Source organism: Odocoileus virginianus, chromosome 6, assembly GCF_023699985.2.
Source record: "Odocoileus virginianus isolate 20LAN1187 ecotype Illinois chromosome 6, Ovbor_1.2, whole genome shotgun sequence".
NCBI classification, from domain to species: Eukaryota; Metazoa; Chordata; class Mammalia; order Artiodactyla; family Cervidae; genus Odocoileus; species Odocoileus virginianus.
Genome location: NC_069679.1, coordinates 89,183,865 through 89,208,147, shown reverse-complemented (window position 1 = coordinate 89,208,147; position 24,283 = coordinate 89,183,865). Strand labels below are relative to the sequence as shown.

Sequence of the window (24,283 nt, the reverse complement as noted above, 5' to 3'; positions counted from 1 at the left end):
CCTGCCCGCCGGGCCGTCACCAGTCTCCGAGCGAACTAAGCCGGGGCAAGTTAGAAACAGGCTTCCTGGTTTTCAGTTTCATTTTCTAATAAGTCTCATGATGCTTAGGAAGGCAGGGTTGGGCTGGGTGCACTCGCTGCCTGTACATCGACGCCCTCTTATCTGGGGTGCGCGCCCAAGCTTGGAGCGCCAACCGCTCACCCTAGAACTTCAGTGTGGACGAACCCTCGCTTTTCGGAACAGCACCGAAAAGGCTAAAGGACTGACTTACCGTGCGTGCCACAGCCATTTAGGAGCCTAGCTAGCACCTGGTTTTCAGCTGGGAAAACTGAAGCATAGAACAGTTAAGGGTAAGGACTGAACGGTACTGGGCAGAATCAGAACTCGGTTCGCAATTCCAGCCCAGAAATACATTGCAAGTCTTCTGGATTCTCTGGGCAAGAAAAGTTTCCAGGAACCGCGAGGCCTCATGGGGCTAGCTCAGAGAACCATCTGGCATGAAGGAAGACCTGCTTGCTCCCTGAACATTTTCCAAAAAGGAAAGGCGTTTCGAAACGTCTGTGCCAAGAAATTCTAGCCTGTATCTTGCCGTTGTAATTTAAGTAATTTTCTTTGCTTTGGTGATTTGTGGAGAAATGACCCCTGATAGTAAACAGTCTCATAAAAGCAGTAGCTGCTTAGAGCATTAGAGTATCTACCGCCTCGAGGGACAATACCCCCTGCGACTTAGCACACTGGAATGGTGATTGGCGCGGACTAAGGTACTTGATGAACTGAATGAATGAGTGTACAGACGAGCGGCTGGTTAAACGCATGAAGGAAGGAACTACTGAACTTGTGAGGGAATACGTGAATAAACCCTAGGATGTAGGAATTACCCCGTTATATTTTTAGGGATAGGAAAACCAAAGGCTGAGGTTACAGACTGGCCTGATTCTAATGTCATTCGCGCTTCAGACACTTGGAAGATAGAGGACTGGACAATTTTGGTGAGAATTTGGGTTGCATCTTCTGTGGGCTCAAACAAAGAAGCTACACCTATAGATTCTAAGAGGGTGTCAGTGTTACAAAGACTCGTTAAGAAAACCCATTCTCCCTGGATAACATAAAAAGGAGTTGACATTAACCTGGTGGCTGTGTCCAAGGATCATTTCTGGAGTGGAATGCCCAGAAGAGGAAGTGAACCTGGGGGCGGAGAGTGGCAGAGGTCTTGGAAATCACCCTGGTGTGCAGTTGAAGGGAGTTGGGTGGTGCTTCCCCAGAGAGCCCAAGAAATGTCAGCTGGATTCCTTTCCCCTATTTTTAGACCTTTCAGTAATCCCTGTTGTGGAGCTTGTGTCTACACGAAAGAAAGCAGGTTACTCTCCACAGACCTAATGAAGGGAAGTGTGCACCGAGGGAGCCCCAGGGAGCACCTAGTAAGTGTTCTGGAATGATTAAGAGCTGTGATTATTCGTGCTATTTACCTACTTCTTCTACCAGCTCTCTCTATAGCTCTCTTGAAATAAAAGAATAATTGTCAAACATAATGTCATGAGGAAAGACACTCCTTCCCCTCCCTTTTGTTTGTTTGTTGTTAACTCATTTATGGCTATTAAGGCCTGTAAAGTTATGACCATCCTAGACAGCATATTAAAAACCAGACATTACTTTGCCAACAAAGGTTGGCCTAGTCAAAGCTATCGTTTTTCCAATAGTCATGTATGGATGTGAAAGTTGGACTATCAAGAAAGCTCAGTGCCAAAGAATTGGTGCTTTTGAACTGTGGTGTTGAAGAAGACTCTTGAGAGTCCTTTGGACAGCAAGGAGATCCAACCAGCCCATCCTAAAGGAAATCAGTCCTGAATATTCATTGGAAGGACTGATGCTGAAGCTGAAACTCCAATACTTTGGCCACCTGATCCGAAGAACTGACTCATTTGAAAAGACCCTGATGCTGGAAAAGATTGAAGGTGGGAGGAGAAGGTGACAACAAGAGGATGAGATAGTTGGATGGTATCACCAACTCAATGGGCATGAGTTTGAGTAAACTCCAGGAGTTGGTGATGGGCAGGGAGGCCTGGTGTGCTGCAGTCCATGGGGTCGCAGAGAGCTGGGCACCACCTAGCAACTGAACTGAACTGAAGGCTGTGATGTTCGTGTTGAGTTATTTTCTAGTGCCCTCCGGGGATAGGAAGAAAGAGAGCTAGTGGAAACTCCTATAGTCCTTGTTTACCACATCACAGACAAATACCATAATACTTAAAATTCTTACAAGATAGAATCTGATCTATTCACTGACAAAATCTATTTTAAAATCACTTTTTAAAAGAGCAGTGAAGACAGAGATTAGTACATTTTTCAATTACTTTTTTATATTCTCTTACAAGAGCAAACTTCTGGAAATATACAAACATGGCCTTTTGATAGTGTTATCTCCCATGAGTAGGATGAATGAAAGAAATGGGGTTTTTGGCCCTAATGACTTCCCTAAAAAAATTTTTACTGTGTTTATTCACAGTTGTAAATATTTTCTAGAATGTGGAAGAAATGGAACTTCGTAGTCTTTTGTTGGTAATGTAAAATGGTACATCTATTTTGGAAAATAGATTAAGTTTTTTTTTAACTTAATCATACCCTGGCCATATGACCCAACCAGTCCACTGTCGGTGTTTACCCAAGAGAAAATGAAAGTGTATGTTGATACAAGGACTTGTAGAAAACTGTTGAAAGTAACTATATTGGTAGCAATCAGAAAATGGGAAAAATCCAAAGTTCCATCAACAGGCAAATGGATAAACAAATTATGACAGCTATCCATACAATGAAACACTATCAGCAATAAACAACACATGAGTTACTGGTACACACAATAACATGGATGAAATAATTAGGCTGAAAGAAAAAAGTGAGACAATAAATGAGGCTTCCCAGGTTTCACTAGTGGTAAAGAACACGCCTGCCTGTGCAGGAGACATAAGAGATGCGGGGTTTGATCTCTGGGTGGGGAAGATCCCCTGGAGGAGGGCATGGCAACCCACTCCAGAATTCTTGCCTGGAGAATCCCATGGACAGAGGAGCCTGGTGGGCTATGATCCATAGGGTTGAAATAATTAGGCTGAAAGAAAAAAGTGAGTAAAAGAAAAAAAGATAGGAAAAGAGTAAATGTGCATGATTCTTTGTTTTTAAAATTCTGGGAAAGGCAGACTAGTCTATGCAACAGAAGCAGGTGGTTGGTGTCCAGGGGTTGGAGGTGCATCGCAGTTTAAGGACACTTTGGGCGGATGATGGAGATGTCTTTGAGTATGATGATGGTTTCTCAAGGGTATACATACTGTGGAACTTATTAAATCATACACTCTGAGTGTAGTTTATCATATGTCAGTTATACCTCAATAATCTTTAAAAAATTATCTGGCCTTGCCTGGTGGTCCAGCATTTTAGGAATCCACCTGCCAACGCAGGGTACACAGGTTCAGTCCCTGGCCAGGGAAGACTGCTGCTCAAGCTTCCGGTCACAACTACTGAAGTGGGCATGCCCTAGACACCATGCTCCACAACAAGAGAAGCCGCTGCAGTGAGAAGCCCACGCCTCAGAACTGTAGAATAACGCTGCTCACAGCAACTAGAGAGAGCCTGCATGCAGCAGCTAAGACCCAGCAGAGCCAAAAATAAATTAATTAATTAAAAACTGTAACCTAGAAGCATGGGTACCAGTATCTTTGTTAGGCCAAAGAAGAATGAAGTCCTTGAACAGAAAAAAAAAAATGATAAGGATATTGAAGTGGAGAGAATAGAAATAGGTTGAAGCTCAGGTGAGTTGGGTTGCACCTTAAGAGATCTCAGTCAGCACTTCTCTGAGGCGGGCTGTCAAGCAGCCAGAAAACCCAGGCCGCCTGGAAGGAGAGGAACAAGCGCAGATAGGACATCCCTGCCCAGGCTCCTGCAGACGTTGTGTCCCTCATCAGAGTGTGGTTCATGCACCACAACATCAGCTCCACTTCTAGGAGCTCTTAGAATTGCAGACCCTTGGGGCCATCCTAGACCTAAGTCAGAGCCTGCATTTTAACAACCTCCCAGGTGATTCATCAACACATTAAATTTGGGAGGCTGCTGATCCAACTACATGACAATATAGAAGGTAGGTCTTTCTTTTACAGATGAAGAGACAGTTTCAGAGAATTAAGGTGCTTGTCCGTGTTCACTCTGAGCTATGATTCAAGTGCTAGCCCATGTGATTTGAAAGGCCTCATAATATCCACTTGAAAACCACTTCCGAGAAAGGGTTCACAGGAAATGGTTCACTGGGTGGCTTGGATCAGGGCAAGAATTAAAAGCATACGAGTGATGCAGAGAAGCGGGAACTAATAACACAATGTGTAGTAGTTTGGGGTATTTTTTTTAATTCACATTTATTTTTTTCTGCCATAGAGAAAAAGTATTATACGCATATGATAGAAAATTGGAACAATCTAAAAACTGTAAAAAAATTTAAAACCACAGTGATCCTGCGCGTCAGAGGACTGTCGTTAAGTGGCTTAATGAGCTTGAAGACGGCTGCCTGCTCGGAAGAATGTCTGTATGTGTGTGACTGAATCCCTTCGCTGTACAGCAGAGGTTGGCACAACACTGTAAATAAACTGTACTTCAATATAAAAAATAACAGTCCATCCTGGTTAGATCTGTCTGGGGGCTGGAAATCCTCAGTCTTTCGTGTTAAATTATGTTAGGTAGTTAGAATAGGAAACAGGAGTCCAAAATGGCAGTGGCTAAAAGACAAGGAAGGGAAAGGCCCGCAAAAATAGAACAAAGGAAGGTCAGAGGAAGGTCCGAGGACCGGAGTGGGGACCTCAGGGAGAACCAACAGCACTCCTGGCCAGCCCAGTGTACACAGGGCAGGCCCGTAGGGGGAGGAAAAGACATATAAAAAGAGGATCCATGGCGTGCGCTGCCACTCTCCCCCACTCTCCCCTCTTCGCGTCTTTGGGTCGGCATGCCCTCACACCTCGAGGATGGATCCCCTTGCTATTTTCTAAATAAAATAGAGCTGTAACACTGATTTGTCTAAGAGCTATAACATGGTCTGTCCAATACCCAAGAGCTGTGATGCGCCAAGGGCTTTAATGTCCGTCACTCCAAGTCTTTGTTGTGACGAGGCAGAACCGAGGAGTATACACTTGCCTGACAATTCCATTGAAAAAGTGAGTGTTGCTGTGTCCAGCCCCATGGACTGTAGCTCACCAAGGTCCTCTGTTCATGGAATTCTCCAGGCAAGAATACTGGAATGCATTGCCACGCCCTCCTGCAGGGGCTCTTCCCAACCCAGGGATCGACCTGGGTCTCCCACATTGCAGGTAGAATCTTTACTTGTCTGAGCCATTAAATACAGGCTATGTCAGTTGAGTGCAGGCTTGTGGCAGATGAAATACTGTAAGGATAAAGCAGAAGAAGACTCTAGACTGCCAACCAGGAGACACCAACCTAGAGTTCAAATCAGCACAATAATTAACTTATTGGCAGCCACCTAAGGTGTTCATTCTGACTGAATTCTCAGGTTTGTGCTGTTATATAACAGGCAACAGATCCAAAGGAAGTGGGACACAGAGGGGAGTGTTGTTTCCTGAGAGTTAGAAGCCATAACAAGGACTGGAAAAACCTGGCAAGATCCTGGGAAGCCAGGTATACTGTTATCACTGATTGAGGGAGAGTTACCTGGGCAGACTGAAGCTGAGACAGAGGAAGGATCTGGCTGCTGAGGAATCTCTGCCCACAGGCTTGTGTGTGACCACCACACTCTTCCAGCTGCCAATGTGATCTCATTGGGAAATCATACCGAGTGGGTGTTAAATAAATCAAGCAGTGCAGAGCTAAATAGTAGTAACCACAGTGTTGCAAGTACTGAGTACTTCTTATTTTTAATTATAATTCCAACACATGATGGATGTCTGCTGCCAAAATGCAACCACTCAGAGGTCTACTGAGTGAAAGTGAGAGTTGCCCTCCTGTGTCTGCTCCTCTCTCTCTCCTCCCCACGGGAAACAGTTAAGCTTTGGTGCCTATCCCTTCATTTGCATGCATGCTAAGTTGTGTGTGACTCTTTGTAACCCTATGGACTGTGGCCCACCAGGCTCCTCTGTGCATGGGATTCTCCAGGCAAGAATACTGGAGTGGGTTGCCATTTCTCCTCCAGGGGATCTTCCTGACCCAGGGATCTAACCCATGTGTCTTACATCTCCTGCATTGGCAGGCAGGTTCTTTACCACTAGTGCCAACTAGGAAGCCCATCCCTTCATAGATATATTGAAATATTGTATATAGTTTAGAAGGTGAGGAATTTTTAAGTTATAACTACAGAGCCTGCTCTTATTAGGTGTTCAGAACTCAGTGTCCACTAAAAGCATAAAGAGAGTTAGAGTTAGCCTCAGTCCTCAGCTTGGATGGAGAGTGAGGTTAGGTAAATGCTGAAGCCAAGACTCCCTGTCACTGTGGGGGCACGGGACAACCCCAGGAGCCAAGGCTTAGGCACCATCCTTGGGGACTACTGCACTAGTGACTAAGCTACTGGCACAGCCTCCTTTCTTGGGTGTTTTCCCTTCATAGGCCCTTGGGTCTGCATCTCAGAACCTACCCCAAACTGCAGAATCCCAACTTGGATTCTTTTGATTCTGCCTGGGATTCCATGCAGCATTCTCAAAAATTTAAGACTCTCCTACAAATGTTCTTTTTCCTTTTGGGCAAATTCCTCTAAGCCCCACCTTCCCACTTCCCAGCTTGCTTGACTGACACCTGCCTCTGACCAATCAGAGTGTGTGGTCCTTTCTGGCCACCCCCTCCTATGTTGAACCTGCATCAGATCCCTTCCTGTCTATTTTCTGGTTTCTTGGACTTTTCTAAACACTTCTCCTCAAACAGGACTGTGAAGAAACCAGAAATAATTGTTTAGTAACCAATCAGAAATTTAAAACAAACAGGGAAAAAAATGCCAGAGATGTATACACAAGAGCCATCAGACCAGTGTAGGTACAAAGGAGGGGGCCAGCAAATAGAAGGTTGATGAGTCTGTGGTCATTTTCCTTATTTCATTATTTATTATCATTGTTATCTACTATGGTTTCAACTGTAGATCAATTTGCCACAAATGGGTTTGCTAAAAGACAACTTTTCGTTATCAAATTAGCCAAAACTCTATCTAATGACCAAAGACTAGAAAACTGAGGTGGGACTTCCCCCTCTGCTGTTCAATACCCTGAGAGTGGAGTGGATGAAGTAGCCTCCACCGTTGCCCCACAAAAGCCAGGATATTTCAGGTGGGGGGTGGCTCAGAGAGAATTCATTCAGCATTTATTGGGAACAATGGAGATTCTACAAAATTAGGACATTCTATAAATATTTACTGAACTTGCTGATTTCTAGTTCATAATAGATATTTCCCAGATCTTTATATAGAGAACTGCCTACCTATCATGAACAATAATAGACATTTCTGTGGTTGGGAGAATAATGCCTCCCCCCATACCCCAAAAAAGATGTTTATAGCCTAATTCCTGGAACCTCTCAATACGTTACCTTACATAGCATAAGGGACTTTGCAGGTGTGATTAAGGTTAGGGACCTTGAGATGAGGAGATTATCAAAGATGATTTGGGTAGGCTCAGTATGACCACAGAGGTCGTGAAAGCAGAGAAATTTATTTCCCTGACTGTGGTCAGAGGGAGTTGTGACTGCAGAAGCATAATCAGAGAGCTGCAGCATGCTGGCTTTGCAGGTGAATCTCCATAAGAAAAGCAGCCCTGCTTCATTTTAAGCCCAGAAGGTTTGTGTTGGACTTCTGACAGGACTGTAGGATGATAGATTGTAATGTTTTAGCCATCAGGTTTGCGGTAGTTTGTAACAGCAGCAAGGAAAAAAACAAAAAACAAAGAAACATTCACACTGCTCCAGAATCATACAGTTTTGCGGCTTTGTTGCCAGGAGCCTATCTCGGTGTAAACATTTGCCTTTTCTGCGTTGTCTTTACCTGTTAGTTAACCAGATCTGGCTACACGGCACACTTGGGGTACTCTGCTTGTGAGGGAGGGCTCTCAGGAGCCCAGCAGCTGAGGGGAGGAGCTTTGCTGGGCCCCGGCTGGGTCAGGAGCCTTGGTCCTCCTGTCCTGCCACGGCCCTGGCTGAGCTGAGGCAGCCCCGGGGATGTGGGCCCCGCGGGCACTGCCATTCCTGGACTGTTCGATGCCTCCAGCACACACCCACTGAGGCAAACCGCTCCTGCTCTAGCAGTGGTTGCCGTGCTGAGCAGGAAATGAGAATAGGAGCAGGAGCCCTCTAGTCTCCAGGACAACGGTGCCCGAAGCTTTGGCTTCTTTCTTCTTGGTCTGGTCCCAGCCTGCCCATCAGGCCTTGGTGTTCACAACAGTCAGTCAAGTGCTACCCGCCTTTACTGTCGCCCTGCTAGGTGCTAGGCACGGGGCTGGTCTGGGGAAAATTCTTTCCTCAAAGAGTTCATGCATTCTGGTTCATATACCTTTGATAGATTATGATTCCAGAAAAGCAACCTGTTTCACATAGAGGGTTCAAAGAGCCTGTGAAGGACTTCAGTGGCAACAAAAAGAATGTGAACCTAGCCTTTGGACCATGATGCTGCTGCCAGCGGAGCTGGGACTTCGTTTTTGTTTTTTCCTTGTGGTTTCTTTACCTCATTTTTTGTTTGGTATTTTAAGTAACTTTTCCACTTAGCTTATTTTTTCAAATTATAAAGTTCATATCCCTTAGGAAAAGTTCACACAACATAGGTAAAAATAAAGATAAAAATTTAAATCACCTGTTAAAACTACCATCAAAAAATATCCACTTCTAATGAACTAATGTTTGTTCCCAGACTCTGTCTATTCATGTACAGGTTCAATTCAGTTCAGTCATTCAGTCGTGTCCGACTCTTTGCGACCCCGTGAACCGCAGCACGCCAGTCTTCCCTGTCCATCACCAACTCCTGGAGTTTACCCAAACCCATGTCCATCGAGTCAATGATGCCATCCAACCATCTCGTCCTCTGTTGTCCCCTTCTCCTCCTGCCCCCAATCCTTCCCAGCATTAATGTCTTTTCCATTGAGTCAGCTCTTTGCATGAAGTGGCCAAAGTATTGGAGTTTCAGCTTCAACATCAGTCCTTCCAATGAACACCCAGGACTGATCTCCTTTAGGATGGACTGGTTGGATCTTCTTACAGTCCAAGGAACTCTCAAGAGTCTTCTCCAACACCACAGTTCAAAAGCATCAGTTCTTCGGTGCTCAGCTTTCTTTATGGTCCAACTCTCACATCCATACATGACTACTGGAAAAACCATAGCCTTGACTAGATGGACCTTTGTTGGCACAGTAATGTCTCTGCTTTTAAATATGTTGTCTAGGTTGGTCATAACTTGCCTTCTAAGGAGTAAGCGTCTTTTAATTTCATGGCTGCAGTCACCATCTGCAGTGATTTTGGAGCCCAGAAAGATAAAGTCAGCCACTGTTTCCACATCTATTTCCCATGAAGTGATGGGACCAGATGCCATGATCTTAGTTTTCTAAGATACACAGATACACAGAGTGTTGAGCTTTGAGCCAACTTTTTCACTCTCCTCTTTCACTTTCATCAAGAGGCTTTTTAGTTCCTCTTCACTTTCTGCCATAAGGATAGTGTTGTCTGCATATCTGAGGTTATTGATATTTCTCCCGGAAATCTTGATTCCAGCTTGTGCTTCTTCCAGCCCAGCGTTTCTCACGATGTACTCTGCATATAAGTTAAATAAGCAGGGTGATGATATACAGCCTTGACATACTGCTTTTCCTATTTGGAACCAGTATGTTGTTCCACGTCCAGTTCTAACTGTTGCTTCCTGACCTGCATATACAGGTTACAAAGATGTAATCATTCGGCCCGTATTTCTTTGCAGTAGCTGTTTTATTTAATGATGTATCAGCTTCTCTGATGACTCAGTGGGTGAAGAATCTGCCTGAAGTACTGGAGACACAGAAGATGAGGGTTTGATCCCTGGGTTGTGAAGGAGGAAATGGCAACCCACTCCAGTATTCTTGCTGGGAAAGTCCCATGGACAGAGGAGCCTGGCGGGCTACAGTCCATAGGGGTCACAAGGAGTTGAGCATGACTGAGCACATACACACACGTGCACAGCATGCCTGTTTCTATAATAAAAGGTCCTTGTAGTTTTTCATATTTTCATAGCATTCTATTATATGCATATTCCATATTTTTATCAAATCCTGTATTGTAACATTGCCATTTTTTCCCTATTTTAACTCATCCTGCACAGTATGAAGTTGCCCTTTGGAGTCCAGGTTACACCACATTACTAAATTAGAAAGCGTATTCATCTCCCCACAGACTTCGACAAGCTGATTATTATCACTGAAAAATTTCATCTCCTTGTTTTAATTTTTATTTTTAAAAGGCAGTCATGTGGAACAGTTTTTCACGTTTAGTTGTTATTTGCGTTTCTTGTTCTGTAAATTTCCTGTTTATAGTCTCTAGTCACTGGGGACAGATACCACCTAATGCAGCAGAGAAGGAGCTTATTTAAGGAGTATTGCTAGGCAAAATGTTACCAACTTCTGATGAAGGATACGCAGAAGTTACTTTTATCATTCTGTCAGCCTTTTATATTGAAATTTTTCAAAATAAAATGTGAAGAGGAAGATGGTAGTGAGGTGGCAGAGGCCCACAAGGGTTCAGAAAGTGACTGTGGCCCATCCTGGATCTCTCACTTCTCAGACCATCCTCCCAGCTCTGAGGACAACTGACACCACAATCTGGAAATTCCCAACCAACTTGGATGAGTTCCCCTCGTCCAGCTCAAGAGGATGGGTGAGCCGGGCTCAGCCCTCCTGTAGAGTAATTTTCACCTCAATAGAGGTCAACTACCACATTTCAGGTAAAGCAGGAAAGGATATTGACTTCCATCTTGCCTCACCAGGAAGAAAAACCTGTTTTTGAACAGAGAAAATCAGGTGGAGTACACAGAGTAAACACTGAGGTTGGTACCTATACATTCAGCACCATTTCTGAAAGGTGACTCTCTGGATTAATTTGGGTAGTTAACCATAATAATTAACTCCAGTGACAAACGTAGACAGTGTGTTGCAAAGCAGAGACATCATTCTGCCGACAGTGGTCCATATAGTCAAGGCTATGGTCATGGTACAGTTGTGAGAGCTGGACCACAAAGAAGGAGAGCACCGAAGAACTGATGCCTTCGAACTGTGGTGCTGGAGAAGACTCCTGAGAGCCCCTTGGACAGCAGCTCCTTGTCAAACCAGTCAATCTTAAGGGAGATCAACCCTGAATGTTCACTGGAAGGACTGATGCTGAAGCTGAAGCTCCAGTATTTTGGTCATCTGATGCAAACAGATGACTCATTGGAAAACTCTCTGATGCTGGGAAAGATCAAGGGCAGAAGGAGAAGAGGGCATCAGAGGATGAGATGGCTGGATGGCATCACCAAGGCAATGAACATGAAGTTGGGCAAACTCTGGGAGATGGTGAAGGACAGGGAAGCCTGGCGTGCTGCAGTCCATGGGGTGCAACAACCACCCTAATAACATCGCGGGGAAAGACCAAGGAGGGGATTTATTGCAAGCACAGATGAGTTGTACATGAAACCAAAAGACATCCTGGAACCATCACCAGCATCAAATTAGGGTTAAGTAAATATAGTCATATCCATATTCTGCTTACAGCATTCAAAGCTCGTGATAGAAATATGTTGATGGTTTAGTTGTTAAGTCATATCCAACTCTTTGCAACCCCATGGATTATAGCCACCAGGCTCCTCTGACCATGGAATTTCTCAGGCAAGAATTCTGGAGTGGGTTGCCATTTCCTACTCTATATCTCATTCTTTTTAATAGCTGAGTAACATTCCATTGTGTGTATGCACTATGTACCTAGTTGCTCAGTCGTGTTCAACTCTGTGAACCCCACGGACTGCAGCCCGCCAGGCTCCGTTGTCCATGGGGGTTCTCCAGGCAAGAATACTGGAGTGGGTTGCCATGCCCTCCTGCAGGGGATCGTCCCAACCCAGGGATCGAATCCAGGTCTCCCACATTGCAGGCGGATGGATTCTTTACCATCTGAGCCACCAGGGAAGCCCACATATGTACTATCTCTTCTTTATCCATTCATCTGTTGATGGACATTTAGGTTGCTTCCTTGTCTTAGCTACTGTAAATAACACTGCAGCAATTAATTATCTTACTTGCTCCATATAAACATACATATAAATAATGCTATTTACTTTTGGGCACTGCTTAATTTTGTATACAATGGAATCACTGTATATATTTGGGGGGAACTTGCTGGATTCTATTCACTAACACTTTTTTTGTGATTCATCCATGTTCATTTTTATAATGACATTTGGACAATTCTTTCATTTTCAACCTGTATAGCATTCCATTGTCCGAATATATCTTTTTTATCCAGCTTTAGGTTGTTTCCAGTTGTTTGCCGTTAGAAACAGTGTTGCAGTAAACAGTTTTTTTACACCTATTGCAGTGTGTGTGCGAGAGTTTCTCTATGTTGGTAGTAGAAATGCTGGGTCATAGGACATGTGCATATTTAATTTTACTACATTAATACTCTAGTTTTCCAAAGCTGTTTTATCAGTTTATGCTCTCACCAGCAATGTAATGATTTCTCTTTAGCGTATGTTTTTCCCAACACTCGACATATCCAGATTTTTAAAGCTTGTGTCAATCTGATGGTATGATGGGTTTTAATTTGCATTATGTATATACATACTCCATTAATTTATTATATATAATACTGCATTGGTTTATAGTGTGTGATATATTCTAGATACAAATCCTTTGTTTTAGGTATGGCAAATATATTCAAATCTGTGACTTGACTTCTTACTTTTTTATGGAGTCTAATTTTATTGTAGTTCTAAATCATGAGATTAATCAGTCTTTAGCTATATGCACGTAATTTGTGACTTCTATGTTGAGGCCATAAAAATGTTTTTTTTTTCCTGTGTTTAAAATTTTTGTTTGGCATTTAGCTCTTTTTCTGATGGAACTCACAGTTGTGCATAGTGTGAGGTGGTGGTTGTTGTTGAGTCATTATGTCACGTGTGACTCTTCGACACCAGCCAGGCTCCTCTGTCCATGGAATTCTCCAGGCACGAATACTGGAGTGGGTTGCCATTTCCTTCTCCAGGGGATCTTCCCAACCCAGAAATCCAACCCACATCTCCTGCGTTGGCAGGCGGACTCTTTACCACTGAGCCATCAGGGAAGCCCATAGTGTGAGGGAGGGACTTATTTTTCCACCACATACTGATAGCCATTTGTCTCAGCACCGTATTTTTTCAAAAGCCCTTCTTTTTACCATTGATCTGAAATGCCTTGTGTATCAAGTTTCCGAGTATTCACAAGTTTGTTTCTGGGCTCTATTCTGTTCGTTGGTCTTGATCCATCCCGGGTCATTTCCATTCTGTTTTAATTATAAATCTCTCACCTTATCATTCTTCAGGAGCATCTTTATCTTTCTCCCTCCATTAACCTTCTTCCATATTTTAGGATCAACTTGTCAAGTGTCATGAAAACCTATTAAAATTTTTTAAAATAATTACAGTAAATCTATATGTCAGGTTGGGGAAAAATTATGTCTTCAGGATATTTAATCTTCCTATCCATAACTTTACTCTCTCGTTTTTTGTCATTAATTTATTTCAATAAAACATTATAATTTTTCCATTAAGAGTTTGACATCTTTTGTTAGCTTTATATTGGCATGTGCATTTAAACACTATTTGAAAATATATAGCATATCTATTTTATATATATTTAAGTGCTATGTCTGTTGCTATCATAAATCGCTCTTCTGTCCATGGGATTCTCCAGACTATATACTGGAGTGCATTGCTGTGCCCTTCTCCGGGGAGCTTCCTGACTCAGGGATAGAACCCATGTCTCTTAAGTCTCTTGCATTGGCAGGTAGGTTCTTTACCACTAGTGCCACCTGGGAAGCCCATTTATATATATATTTAAGTACTATGTCTCTTACTATTATAAATTATATATTTTTAATTTACTTTGTTACCAGTACAAAGAAATGCATTTTTATGGGGTTTTTATGTTCAGCAAATTTATCATTAGGATTAATAAGAGAATTTATCTTTTATATCTTATTGACATTTCTATATAATCTATATATAGCATCAAAGTAATACAATTTTGTTTCTTCTCTTCAAATATTTATTCTTTTTACTTTTTTTCATTGTCTTGATTTGCTGCTGGGACCTCTAGTATAACATCACTCAAAAGGGCCAGTGGGCATCTTTTTTTATTTTTTTTAAGTATTTACTTATTTGGCTGCTCTGGTACTTAGTTGCAGCATGTGAGCCTTTAGCCGAGGCATACAAAGTCTCACCTGTGGTGTTGAGAGCACAGACTCTTAGCCGCTGGACCACCAGGGAAGTTCCATGGTGGAACTTCAGGAAAGATCCCTATTTCTGATTTTACCTGTAAAATACCTATAATATCTTTCAACCAATAAGTGCATGTGTCTGCTTATGTATATTAAGAAAACCTTTCCAAGTAAATTTGCCTTTTTCCCCAGCTATGAGTTTTTTATGATAAATTCACTAAGTATTGAAAATTAATTGAATGCTTACTGTGAATCTTTTGAGATAATATAAATCTCCTTCAGTCTGTAATAAACCACATTAATAAATTTTACTTTTATTGTGAAATATAAGATTTCTTTAAAGTGAGCATAATACATGTGCATTTAACAAAAAATTACAAAGTAAAATCTGTTGTAACTACTATCCGTGTCAAAAAATAAAACATTACTACCACTCCATAAGTGCCTATGCCATCTTCTAGTTGAATATTAAATATTCAGTCTATGTTCTTTTTGAGGACAGCCCAAAAAATATATTGTACATTTTAAATTACCAAAAAGTTTGTAACTTTACCCTTCAGGGTAAAAAGTCCATCAAATACTTTCACATTGTTTACTCTTTCTACTCTTAGGTTATTGTTGTGTTTTATTTTTCTAACCACTTTAGCAACCATTACTATTTTATATTTAGGTTACAAAATTGATACATTTGCATAATTCTCCCTTTTCGCTCACATTTTAGGCCTTTCCTCTGCCCCAAATGTATCACTTAGAATCTTAGTGAGGATCTGACAGGTGCTGCAATCTTAGTTATCTAATAATGTTTATCATGCGGTCATTTTTTTAAAAGATTTTTATTGAATATACAATTTTAGGTAGGAAGTTGTTTCATCACATTCATGATGACTTTCTGCTATGCTCTGGATCCCTCTGATATTGAAAAGTCAGTTATTGGTCCTTTGAGAAGCTGAACACAGTGTTTTACCATTGTTTTAATTAGTGAAATAAAAATATAGTAAAACCAGGCACAACCAAGTTTCTAACAGATATAGGAGATAACATAAATTTTATATGCAAAATGCCTCATGCACAATTTCCATAATTCTAAAAATTAACACATTTCCATAATTCTAAAAATTATCTTTTCAAAATTTTCCCAAAATTGTAACCAAAGTTACAAAATCGGAGGCTTACTTTATCATGCCTAAGTATCTTATTACTCAGTTTTGTATGCAGAAGACACCCAGATGTTGATGTTAAATCTGAAATTCTATCTTCCCCAACCTCTAAGATGCCAGCACCTCCACTACAGGCACCCGCCTAGGCAGGTCAAACATGGACACGTAGCACCCAAGGTATAATTTGTGGTAACATGAATACGACTTCTGATTATGTGCATAAAGCATAAAAGCATATTGGTATTAAAGAGCAAGGAAAGAGAATTTGGAATTAAGACCAAAAGAAGAATCTTCAAATCTGAAAAAAAAAAGAGAAAAGGAATAATAATAAATACATTTATTTTAGATCACAGACAGCATGAGCAAACTTATCTTTTTTATCTAACTTATCTAACTAATCTAACTTATCTAACTAATCTATCTCCTATATAAATCTCTGTTGATAAAAGTGCGCGTGATTTTGCAAACCTTTTAGTTCACCTCATTGGTTCTCCTACAACGTTAGAGAAGAGAGTGCTGGTGTCAGAGTTGAGATCCTAACCCCAACACTGAGTAACTGGATGACGCTGGGCAGGTCAGCCAAACTCTCTGATGCTCTGGCAAATTAACTTCCCTGTCCCTACAGTGCAACAGGAAATCTGAATAGGTTTTCCATGCCAGGATACACTGAGTAATAAAATTCCCCAGAAACGCTGGATTGTCTGCCTCTGGCCTCCACCTGAAGTGGCAGAGAAGTCCAATCCCTCCCTGTCTCACAGCTAGAGTCAGGTGCTAGAGCTGCAATACATCTGTTACAGCGTCTTTACACTGAGTTACGACAGTCCTGTTGCCACTTCTCTCCTCTGTTGGACTGGGAGCTTAGAGACCCAACTACAGTGCCCAGACACTTAGGAATGGTGTCTCTGCAGAACCATGTCACTCTTCTCTTCAGGCTATTTAGCAAAGAGCTGCCACGCAAAGGAAGGGACAGTTCACCTCTGAAGGCCCAGAGATGCCCAACGTGCAAATGGCAGAAGAGCAAACACTTGCGGGTGCTGTGGGTAACAGCTGCCTCTGCCTGCAGCCCCACACCTGCAGCTCCTCCGTCCTCCCTTTAGAGGGTGAGTGATGCTGGGCAAGTCACACCCAGGGCCACGGCCTTCCTCACCGCCCCCTCTCTCAGGGGCAGGGAATGGGACCCCGTGGGATTCTTCTCTGCCTGCTGAATTGTTACCCTGATTAATGTCTTCCAGACTGTGAGGCTTATCACATTAGAGCTGTCTGGAATGGTCCCCAGGGTACTGATATTACAATAGGGTTTCTTAAGGTTAGAGACCCACCTTGATGGTGCTGCTTACAGGTTTCGATCTATGAAAAAGAAAAGAGAGAAAGAAAACAGTTAAGTTTGACTTCTGAAATGCTGCGTACTACAAAACTCTAAAATTGTTATAAACAAAGATGGCAGAAGAGCCAGTGAAGAAAAACCTAGACGTTTCCTACCAGCCTGAGATCCCAAGCAATCCAGAGAACTAGAGGAGGCCAGGGTTGGAGGGCCCGACCGTAGCAGGGCTTGCACACAAAGGCCCTGCCTCCCGGAGACGCTCCTCGGTCCTGGGTGTGCCCGAGGCGGTCAGGAGAGCCAAGGGGGCCACGGGGAGGAAGCCTCGGGAGTGCCTGTGCATGCGCTGATGCTCCCTGCTCTCACTGCAGGGAGACCACTGTCTCAGCGACCACGCTGTGCCCAGCTCTCTCAGAGGGCGCCACTGCGCAGAGCTTTACCAACATTCCCTGATAATCCCAGCATGCAGATGTTTTTATATCAAAGCAGCTTTATGCCACGGCCGTGCTCACATGCAACTGTCAGTGGTTAACCAAAGACTTGAAAACTTACCCCAGTTAACCTCCTGGGGTTGTGGGTAAGTGACGTGGGTCACTCGGCAGCTATACCGATCCTGGCTGTTGGGGGTGAACTCAGCGTGGGACAGCAGGTAGAAAGACCAGTCCTTGCTGAAAGACAGGTCTGACTGCTCTGATTTCATCTTCTCCCCATTCTTCAGCAATTCGATTTCAATCTGGGGCGGATGGAACCCAGACACGTAGCAGTTCAGGTAATTTGGCTTTCCATCCTCTGGTGGGTGTCTTGAGTACACTTGAATCTTTGGGGCACCTGAGGAGCGGCAGGGAAAGACAGATGAAACTGCAGAGTATTCCACTTGGGGGGACCTTGGTCTGAAGCTAGATCAGGCACCAAATGTTTACACTGGGTCCTCCATTTCTCCCAATTCCACTTTCCCTCAGGCCAAATGACCTGACATTTTTGCAGATGGCCACCTCCAGTTTGTGGGATAAACCATGACTTAGTATCTTTCCCACATAATTCCCCTACACATGCCTTTCAGGCTTTTTCTAGCAGATTTCTAGTAACATCTTTTTCTGTCAGTGGATATTGTGCTGTATCTTTTAACAATTGTGTGCGGAGGCTCTCAAGAAGGTTTCATGGCTCCTCAGCACATAGAATCGATACCACTCAAGAGTCTACATGATCTGGCCCCACTCTACTGATTGAGCTTCGTTCCTCACTTCACACACCCTCCAGGGTGGCCACATCAAAAAAAACTCCCTTATTACACCCTCTTTCAGCCCCGTCAGTTATTTCCCTTACATTTACTTCTTTCTTCCTGGTCTCTTGTCCAGATGCACACCCACCAGACTTCTCAATAGGTGCCTAGTACAGTGCCCTGCACACTGCAGTTGCTTGGTAAATAAATGGCAGGTGTAATTATTGTTACCTCCTTGCTCGGGTTCCTAACAGCATCAACCCAAAGTATATTTCTACAGAACACAACCTCCTCATCACGTCTGAAGCTTATAGGACAAATCTCCATCTGATTGTGTACCTGATTTCATGAGCCAGACAACAAAGAAATAAAAGTGAAACACCCACAGGAGCTGGAAAACACCTGAGATGAGTGGGCTGGGCTGGGTGAGAACAACAGGGAAGAGTGGGGACTGTGGCAGATGGGAAAGATTATACTCTCTGTTAGGACCAAGTGGATTAATGCATGTGACAGTGGAATCTGCATTTTTAATGAGCATGGTTAAGTGACTTCCATAATCTGCCAGGTTGAGAATATTATATATTGCTACAGGACAGGTGGATTCCAAAATGAAATGCATGTTGAGACCCTCCATGAGAATGTGGAAGAAAATATTATAAGCTCTATATCTGTATTTTTCTAAGCGAACTGTTAATGCTACTAAATATACAGACTGATATAAATATATGTATATAATCCACTTAAATACACTCAGGGGACATGATTACAAAGGCCAGTTCACCCTCTATGTCCAGGAGGTACAGAGGAGGAGGAGTCCAGGCCACTGTGACTGGATGCATCTTTGCAGAATCATCCGATCATCAAAGAAAAGACCCCTAGTCCCACTAAGCGCTAGACTGGAAGTACTATGAAGCCCTGGTACTTTTCCATCAGTCAAAGTGAAGATAAAACAGAAACCTCTTTATTTGAGCTTCTAATAAGTGACAGTTAAGTCACTCCGTCATCTCTTGACTCCTTGCAACCCCATGGACTATAGAGTCCATGGAATTCTCCAGGCCAGAATACTGGACTGGGTAGCCTTTCTCTTCTCCAGGGGATCTTTCCAACCAGGGATCGAACCCAGGTCTCCCGCACTACAGGCGGATCTAGTAACTAGACCATAATACACACTACAGTACTGAGAGCACAGGTTCATTCCACCTGGAATTCTCCCTTTGAGGGAGAGCTAGGCAGGTTTGTGCAGGGGGAAGGTTTGCAAGGGTATCACAATAGTAGTTTCCAGAAGAAGGAGATGCATCCAACAGGCCTGGGTTTAAATCGGGCTTCAGCCACTTACTGCTTCTGCATTATGGGGAGAGTTATTTTAGCTTCTGTAGTTTAACTGAAAACTTAATTTATGCCCAGACTGAAATAAAACCTACACAGGGAAAGAGCAGAAGATAGGACACTCCCCCCACCCCACCCCGCCCCGCCCCGCCCCACCCCAGGAAAGTGAATCACAACTACATGTCTACATGTTTTTTGAATGTCTTCTAGAAATCCCCTGTGTATTTTCCAGGCATGTATTATCTTGGAAGTTTTCTAATTAACATACTTTTTAATGTCTGCTTGTTATTTTTTGGGAAGAATTCTATAGCCACAACAAAATACCAATAAGAGTGATAATACAGACATCACGTGTTTTTTTTGGCAAATAAATTTTAAATTCCATTTTCAAACGAAAGAGAAATCTGATCTTCAGTGTATTTAGAAGGCATCTAAACACACTGTCCCTGACAACCTGGGCAAGTGTGTTGATTATTCATCCCTAGTTTTACAACCTTTCTAACTGATAAACCTTCACTTACTCAAAACTGAAAGTAGAGAGACACTTCATCTTGGAAAGAACCAGGCAAGGAGCCAAAGGAGGAAGCCCTTGGTGAACAAAGGCCACAGAGGCCCATGGCTGCCCAGCCTGCTCCCTAGAATCTCACCCCAGATGATTATGAAAAATGCACAGGTGACGCCTAACGGGCGCACCACCTGGCCAAAGGCTCTGGTCAGGCTCTACTGTCTGCCGCTGATCCCCTGCGGGATTAACTTACTTCGACTTGTCAGCCTCCCTTTCCTCATTTGTGACATCCTGATGACAGGCTGTCTAGGTTGGTCATAACTTTCCTTCCTTTATGACCAACGTAGACAGCATATTAAAAAGCAGAGACATTACTTTGTCCACAAAGGTCCGTCTAGTCAAGGCTATGGTTTTTCCAGTAGTCACGCATGGATGTGAGAGTTGGACCATAAAGAAAGCTGAGTGCTGAAGAATTGATGCTTTTGAATTGTGGTGCTGGAAAAGACCCTTGAGAGTCCCTTGGACTGCAAGGGGACCCAACCAGTCCATCCTAAAGGAGATCAGGCCTGGGTGTTCATTGGAAGGACTGATGTTGAAGCTTAAACTGCAATACTTTGGCCACCTGATGCGAACAGCTGACTCATTTGAAAAGACCCTGATGCTGGGAGGGATTGAGGGCGGCAGAAGGGGACGACAGAGGATGAGATGGTTGGATGGCATCACCGACTCAGTGGACCTGGGTTTGGGTAGACTCCGGGAGTAGGTGATGGACAGGGAGGCCTGGCCTGCTGCGGTTCATGGGGTCGCAAAGAGTAGGACACGACTGAGTGAACTGAACTGATGATAGGCGCCGTATTTACATCGCTGACCCCTTTCACAATTAAATGACACAGCACATAGCGCAGGACAAGCAGCTGTCACCGGGAACCTCTATGATTATTATTAAAAGCCAAGTGTAAGGAGAACAAGAGAATTAACGAGGCGAATCGGTTTGTTAAACCTCAAGGCATTCCACTAAAGTCACCGGAAAATTCCTCATTCTGGTTTGGCCCCTTGTTTGGGGAAAAGTACAGAGGGGCAGGTGAACCTGCCTGGCGCCTGCAGGAAGCTCCACGCCCTCAGGATGCCAGCTGGCCGACATACCCCGGCGGCGACTCCCCCTAAGCCCACGGGTTGTCTCCACCAGTTCGCAGACCCCAACCCTGCCCTCTGGGACCTGCCAGCCCGCACCCCACACCCCGCCCCCCCCTCCCCCCCGCTCCAGAGATGCGCGGCGGGGGTGGGGGTGGGGGGGGAGCCAGAGCCCCGCGAACCAGAGGAAGAGAATCCCTCCCCCACCGCGCCCGGCCTGAACCACATCCGCACCCGGGAACTACGTCCCGACCCACGCGGTACCGTCCGGGCGTGCCAGGGGCTCCCTCCCCACATCCCCGGGAAGTTGGCGACCTGGGATCGCACCCCCTCCCCACTCCCCGCGCACCCCGCCGCTTCCACCGCCCGAGAGGAAGCCGGCTGCTCCTCCACCGAGCTGGGAAGGAAAACTTGGGAGCGGGACCGGGGTGGACAGAGTTAGTGCCCAGGGTGCCAAGCGGGTGTCACCGGGACAGGACGGGCTGGCGGAGGAGGAGAGAGAGGAGAGGACACTCACGCAGGATGGCGTCCAGTCCAGACAGCGACAGCAGCCCGAGAAGGGCCAAGGCCGCGAGGCGAGGCATCCCTGCAGCAGCTGCGCGGGCGGCGGAGTGAGCGGCCGCCTTCCGCGCTCGCCTTTATAGTCCGCACTCAGGCAGCCAATCGGAAGCCTGCCCGCCGGGCCGTCACCAGTCTCCGAGCGAACTAAGCCGGGGCAAGTTAGAAACAGGCTTCCTGGTTTTCAGTTTCATTTTCTAATAAGTCTCATGATGCTTAGGAAGGCAGGGTTGGGCTGGGTGCACTCGCTGCCTGTACATCGACGCCCTCTTATCTGGGGTGCGCGCCCAAGCTTGGAGCGCCAACCGCTCACCCTAGAACTTCAGTGTGGACGAACCCTCGCTTTTCGGAACAGCACCGAAAAGGCTAAAGGACTGACTTACCGTTAGTGCCACAGCCATTTAGGAGCCTAGCTAGCACCTGGTTTTCAGCTGGGAAAACTGAAGCATAGAACAGTTAAGGGTAAGGACTGAACGGTACTGGGCAGAATCAGAACTCGGTTCGCAATTCCAGCCCAGAAATACATTGCAAGTCTTCTGGATTCTCTGGGCAAGAAAAGTTTCCAGGAACCGCGAGGCCTCATGGGGCTAGCTCAGAGAACCATCTGGCATGAAGGAAGACCTGCTTGCTCCCTGAACATTTTCCAAAAAGGAAAGGCGTTTCGAAACGTCTGTGCCAAGAAATTCTAGCCTGTATCTTGCCGTTGTAATTTAAGTAATTTTCTTTGCTTTGGTGATTTGTGGAGAAATGACCCCTGATAGTAAACAGTCTCATAAAAGCAGTAGCTGCTTAGAGCATTAGAGTATCTACCGCCTGGAGGGACAATACCCCCTGCGACTTAGCACACTGGAATGGTGATTGGCGCGGACTAAGGTACTTGATGAACTGAATGAATGAGTGTACAGACGAGCGGCTGGTTAAACGCATGAAGGAAGGAACTACTGAACTTGTGAGGGAATACGTGAATAAACCCTAGGATGTAGGAATTACCCCGTTATATTTTTAGGGATAGGAAAACCAAAGGCTGAGGTTACAGACTGGCCTGATTCTAATGTCATTCGCGCTTCAGACACTTGGAAGTTAGAGGACTGGACAATTTTGGTGAGAATTTGGGTTGTATCTTCTGTGGGCTCAAACAAAGAAGCTACACCTATAGATTCTAAGAGGGTGTCAGTGTTACAAAGACTCGTTAAGAAAACCCATTCTCCCTGGATAACATAAAAAGGAGTTGACATTAACCTGGTGGCTGTGTCCAAGGATCATTTCTGGAGTGGAATGCCCAGAAGAGGAAGTGAACCTGGGGGCGGAGAGTGGCAGAGGTCTTGGAAATCACCCTGGTGTGCAGTTGAAGGGAGTTGGGTGGTGCTTCCCCAGAGAGCCCAAGAAATGTCAGCTGGATTCCTTTCCCCTATTTTTAGACCTTTCAGTAATCCCTGTTGTGGAGCTTGTGTCTACACGAAAGAAAGCAGGTTACTCTCCACAGACCTAATGAAGGGAAGTGTGCACCGAGGGAGCCCCAGGGAGCACCTAGTAAGTGTTCTGGAATGATTAAGAGCTGTGATTATTCGTGCTATTTACCTACTTCTTCTACCAGCTCTCTCTATAGCTCTCTTGAAATAAAAGAATAATTGTCAAACATAATGTCATGAGGAAAGACACTCCTTCCCCTCCCTTTTGTTTGTTTGTTGTTAACTCATTTAAGGCTATTAATGCTCTATGTAATCTAGTGTTGAACTGTTTTAGTGTCCTGGGAGTATAGAAAGTCAGAGAGCTCGTGGTCATCGCTATAGTACTTGTGTACTGTGTCATAGACAAATTGTAGTACTTAACAATTCTCACAAGGTAGAATCTAATCTATTCATTTAGAAAATTAATTTTGAAGGCTCTAAATAAGTGCAATGAAGACATAGAAAAATCTTTTTCTATTTTTTGTGTTTGGGGAATATCTGTATTTTTGTTAGATTTCCATCTATGACATGTTAGAATAGTGAGAGTAAAATAATATATAAAAGTGAAGTGAAAGTCACTCAGTCGTGTCCCACTCTTTGTGACCCCATGGACTATCCAGTCCATGGAATTCTCCAGGCCAGAATACTGGAGTGGGTAGCCTTTCCCTTCTCCAGGGGATCTTCTCCCCCAGGGATCGAACCCAGGTCTCCTACATTGCAGGTGGTTTCTTTGCCAGTTTCTTTACATATAAGAACTGTGTTTTTAAAATGAAATTTCTGTTTGTGAGGTTGACAAACTTCTGGAAATCTACAAGCATAGCCTTTTAATTATCTTTATCTCATCAGTGGTATGAATGATGGAATTTTTTTTTTACTAATGACCTCCCTAATTTTTTTTTACACTAAATGTTTATGTATGTGTATGCTCTGTTGCTCAGTTGTGTTGACTTTTTCTAGCCCCTTAGACTATAGCCTGTCAGGCTCCTCTATCCATAGAATTTTCCAAGCAAGAATACTGGAGCTGACTGCCATTTCCTTCTCCAGGGAATCTTCCGAAACCAGGGATGGAACCTACTTCTCTTCTGTATCCTGCATTGGCAGGCTGATTCTTTGCCACCAGCACTATCTGGGAAGCCCATCAGTGTTTAGTCACAACAGTAAATATTTTCCAGAGTGTGGGAGAATAGGAACTTCATACCCTCCTGTTAGGAATAT

At 44.1% G+C, this 24,283-nt stretch overlaps 2 protein-coding genes and 1 long non-coding RNA gene across 3 annotated transcripts in view; 2 read left to right on the top strand and 1 right to left on the bottom strand.

Moving 5' to 3' along the window:
* Positions 1–20: 20 nt before the first annotated feature.
* LOC139035714 (uncharacterized) lies at positions 21–5,038 on the top strand. The gene is made up of 2 exons (XR_011488430.1): positions 21–989; positions 1,307–5,038. It is a non-coding gene; the product is annotated as an uncharacterized lncRNA (long non-coding RNA).
* Positions 5,039–15,359: 10,321 nt separating this feature from the next.
* On the bottom strand, positions 15,360–21,687 carry LOC139029625 (beta-2-microglobulin-like). Its single transcript, XM_070469804.1, has 4 exons — positions 21,580–21,687; positions 17,434–17,709; positions 16,883–16,910; positions 15,360–15,861 (listed from the first exon to the last, which is right to left on the bottom strand). Exons 1-3 carry the CDS (start codon positions 21,644–21,646, stop codon positions 16,897–16,899), a joined length of 357 nt encoding a protein of 118 aa, XP_070325905.1. The 5' UTR covers positions 21,647–21,687; the 3' UTR covers positions 15,360–15,861; positions 16,883–16,896.
* Positions 21,688–21,768: 81 nt separating this feature from the next.
* Positions 21,769–24,283, top strand: part of PATL2 (PAT1 homolog 2) — a 36,717-nt gene continuing 34,202 nt past the window's right edge. Inside the window, exon 1 of the mRNA XM_070469803.1 lies at positions 21,769–23,150. The gene's annotated coding sequence lies outside the window, so the exon portion shown is untranslated. The remainder of the gene's footprint in view (positions 23,151–24,283) is intronic.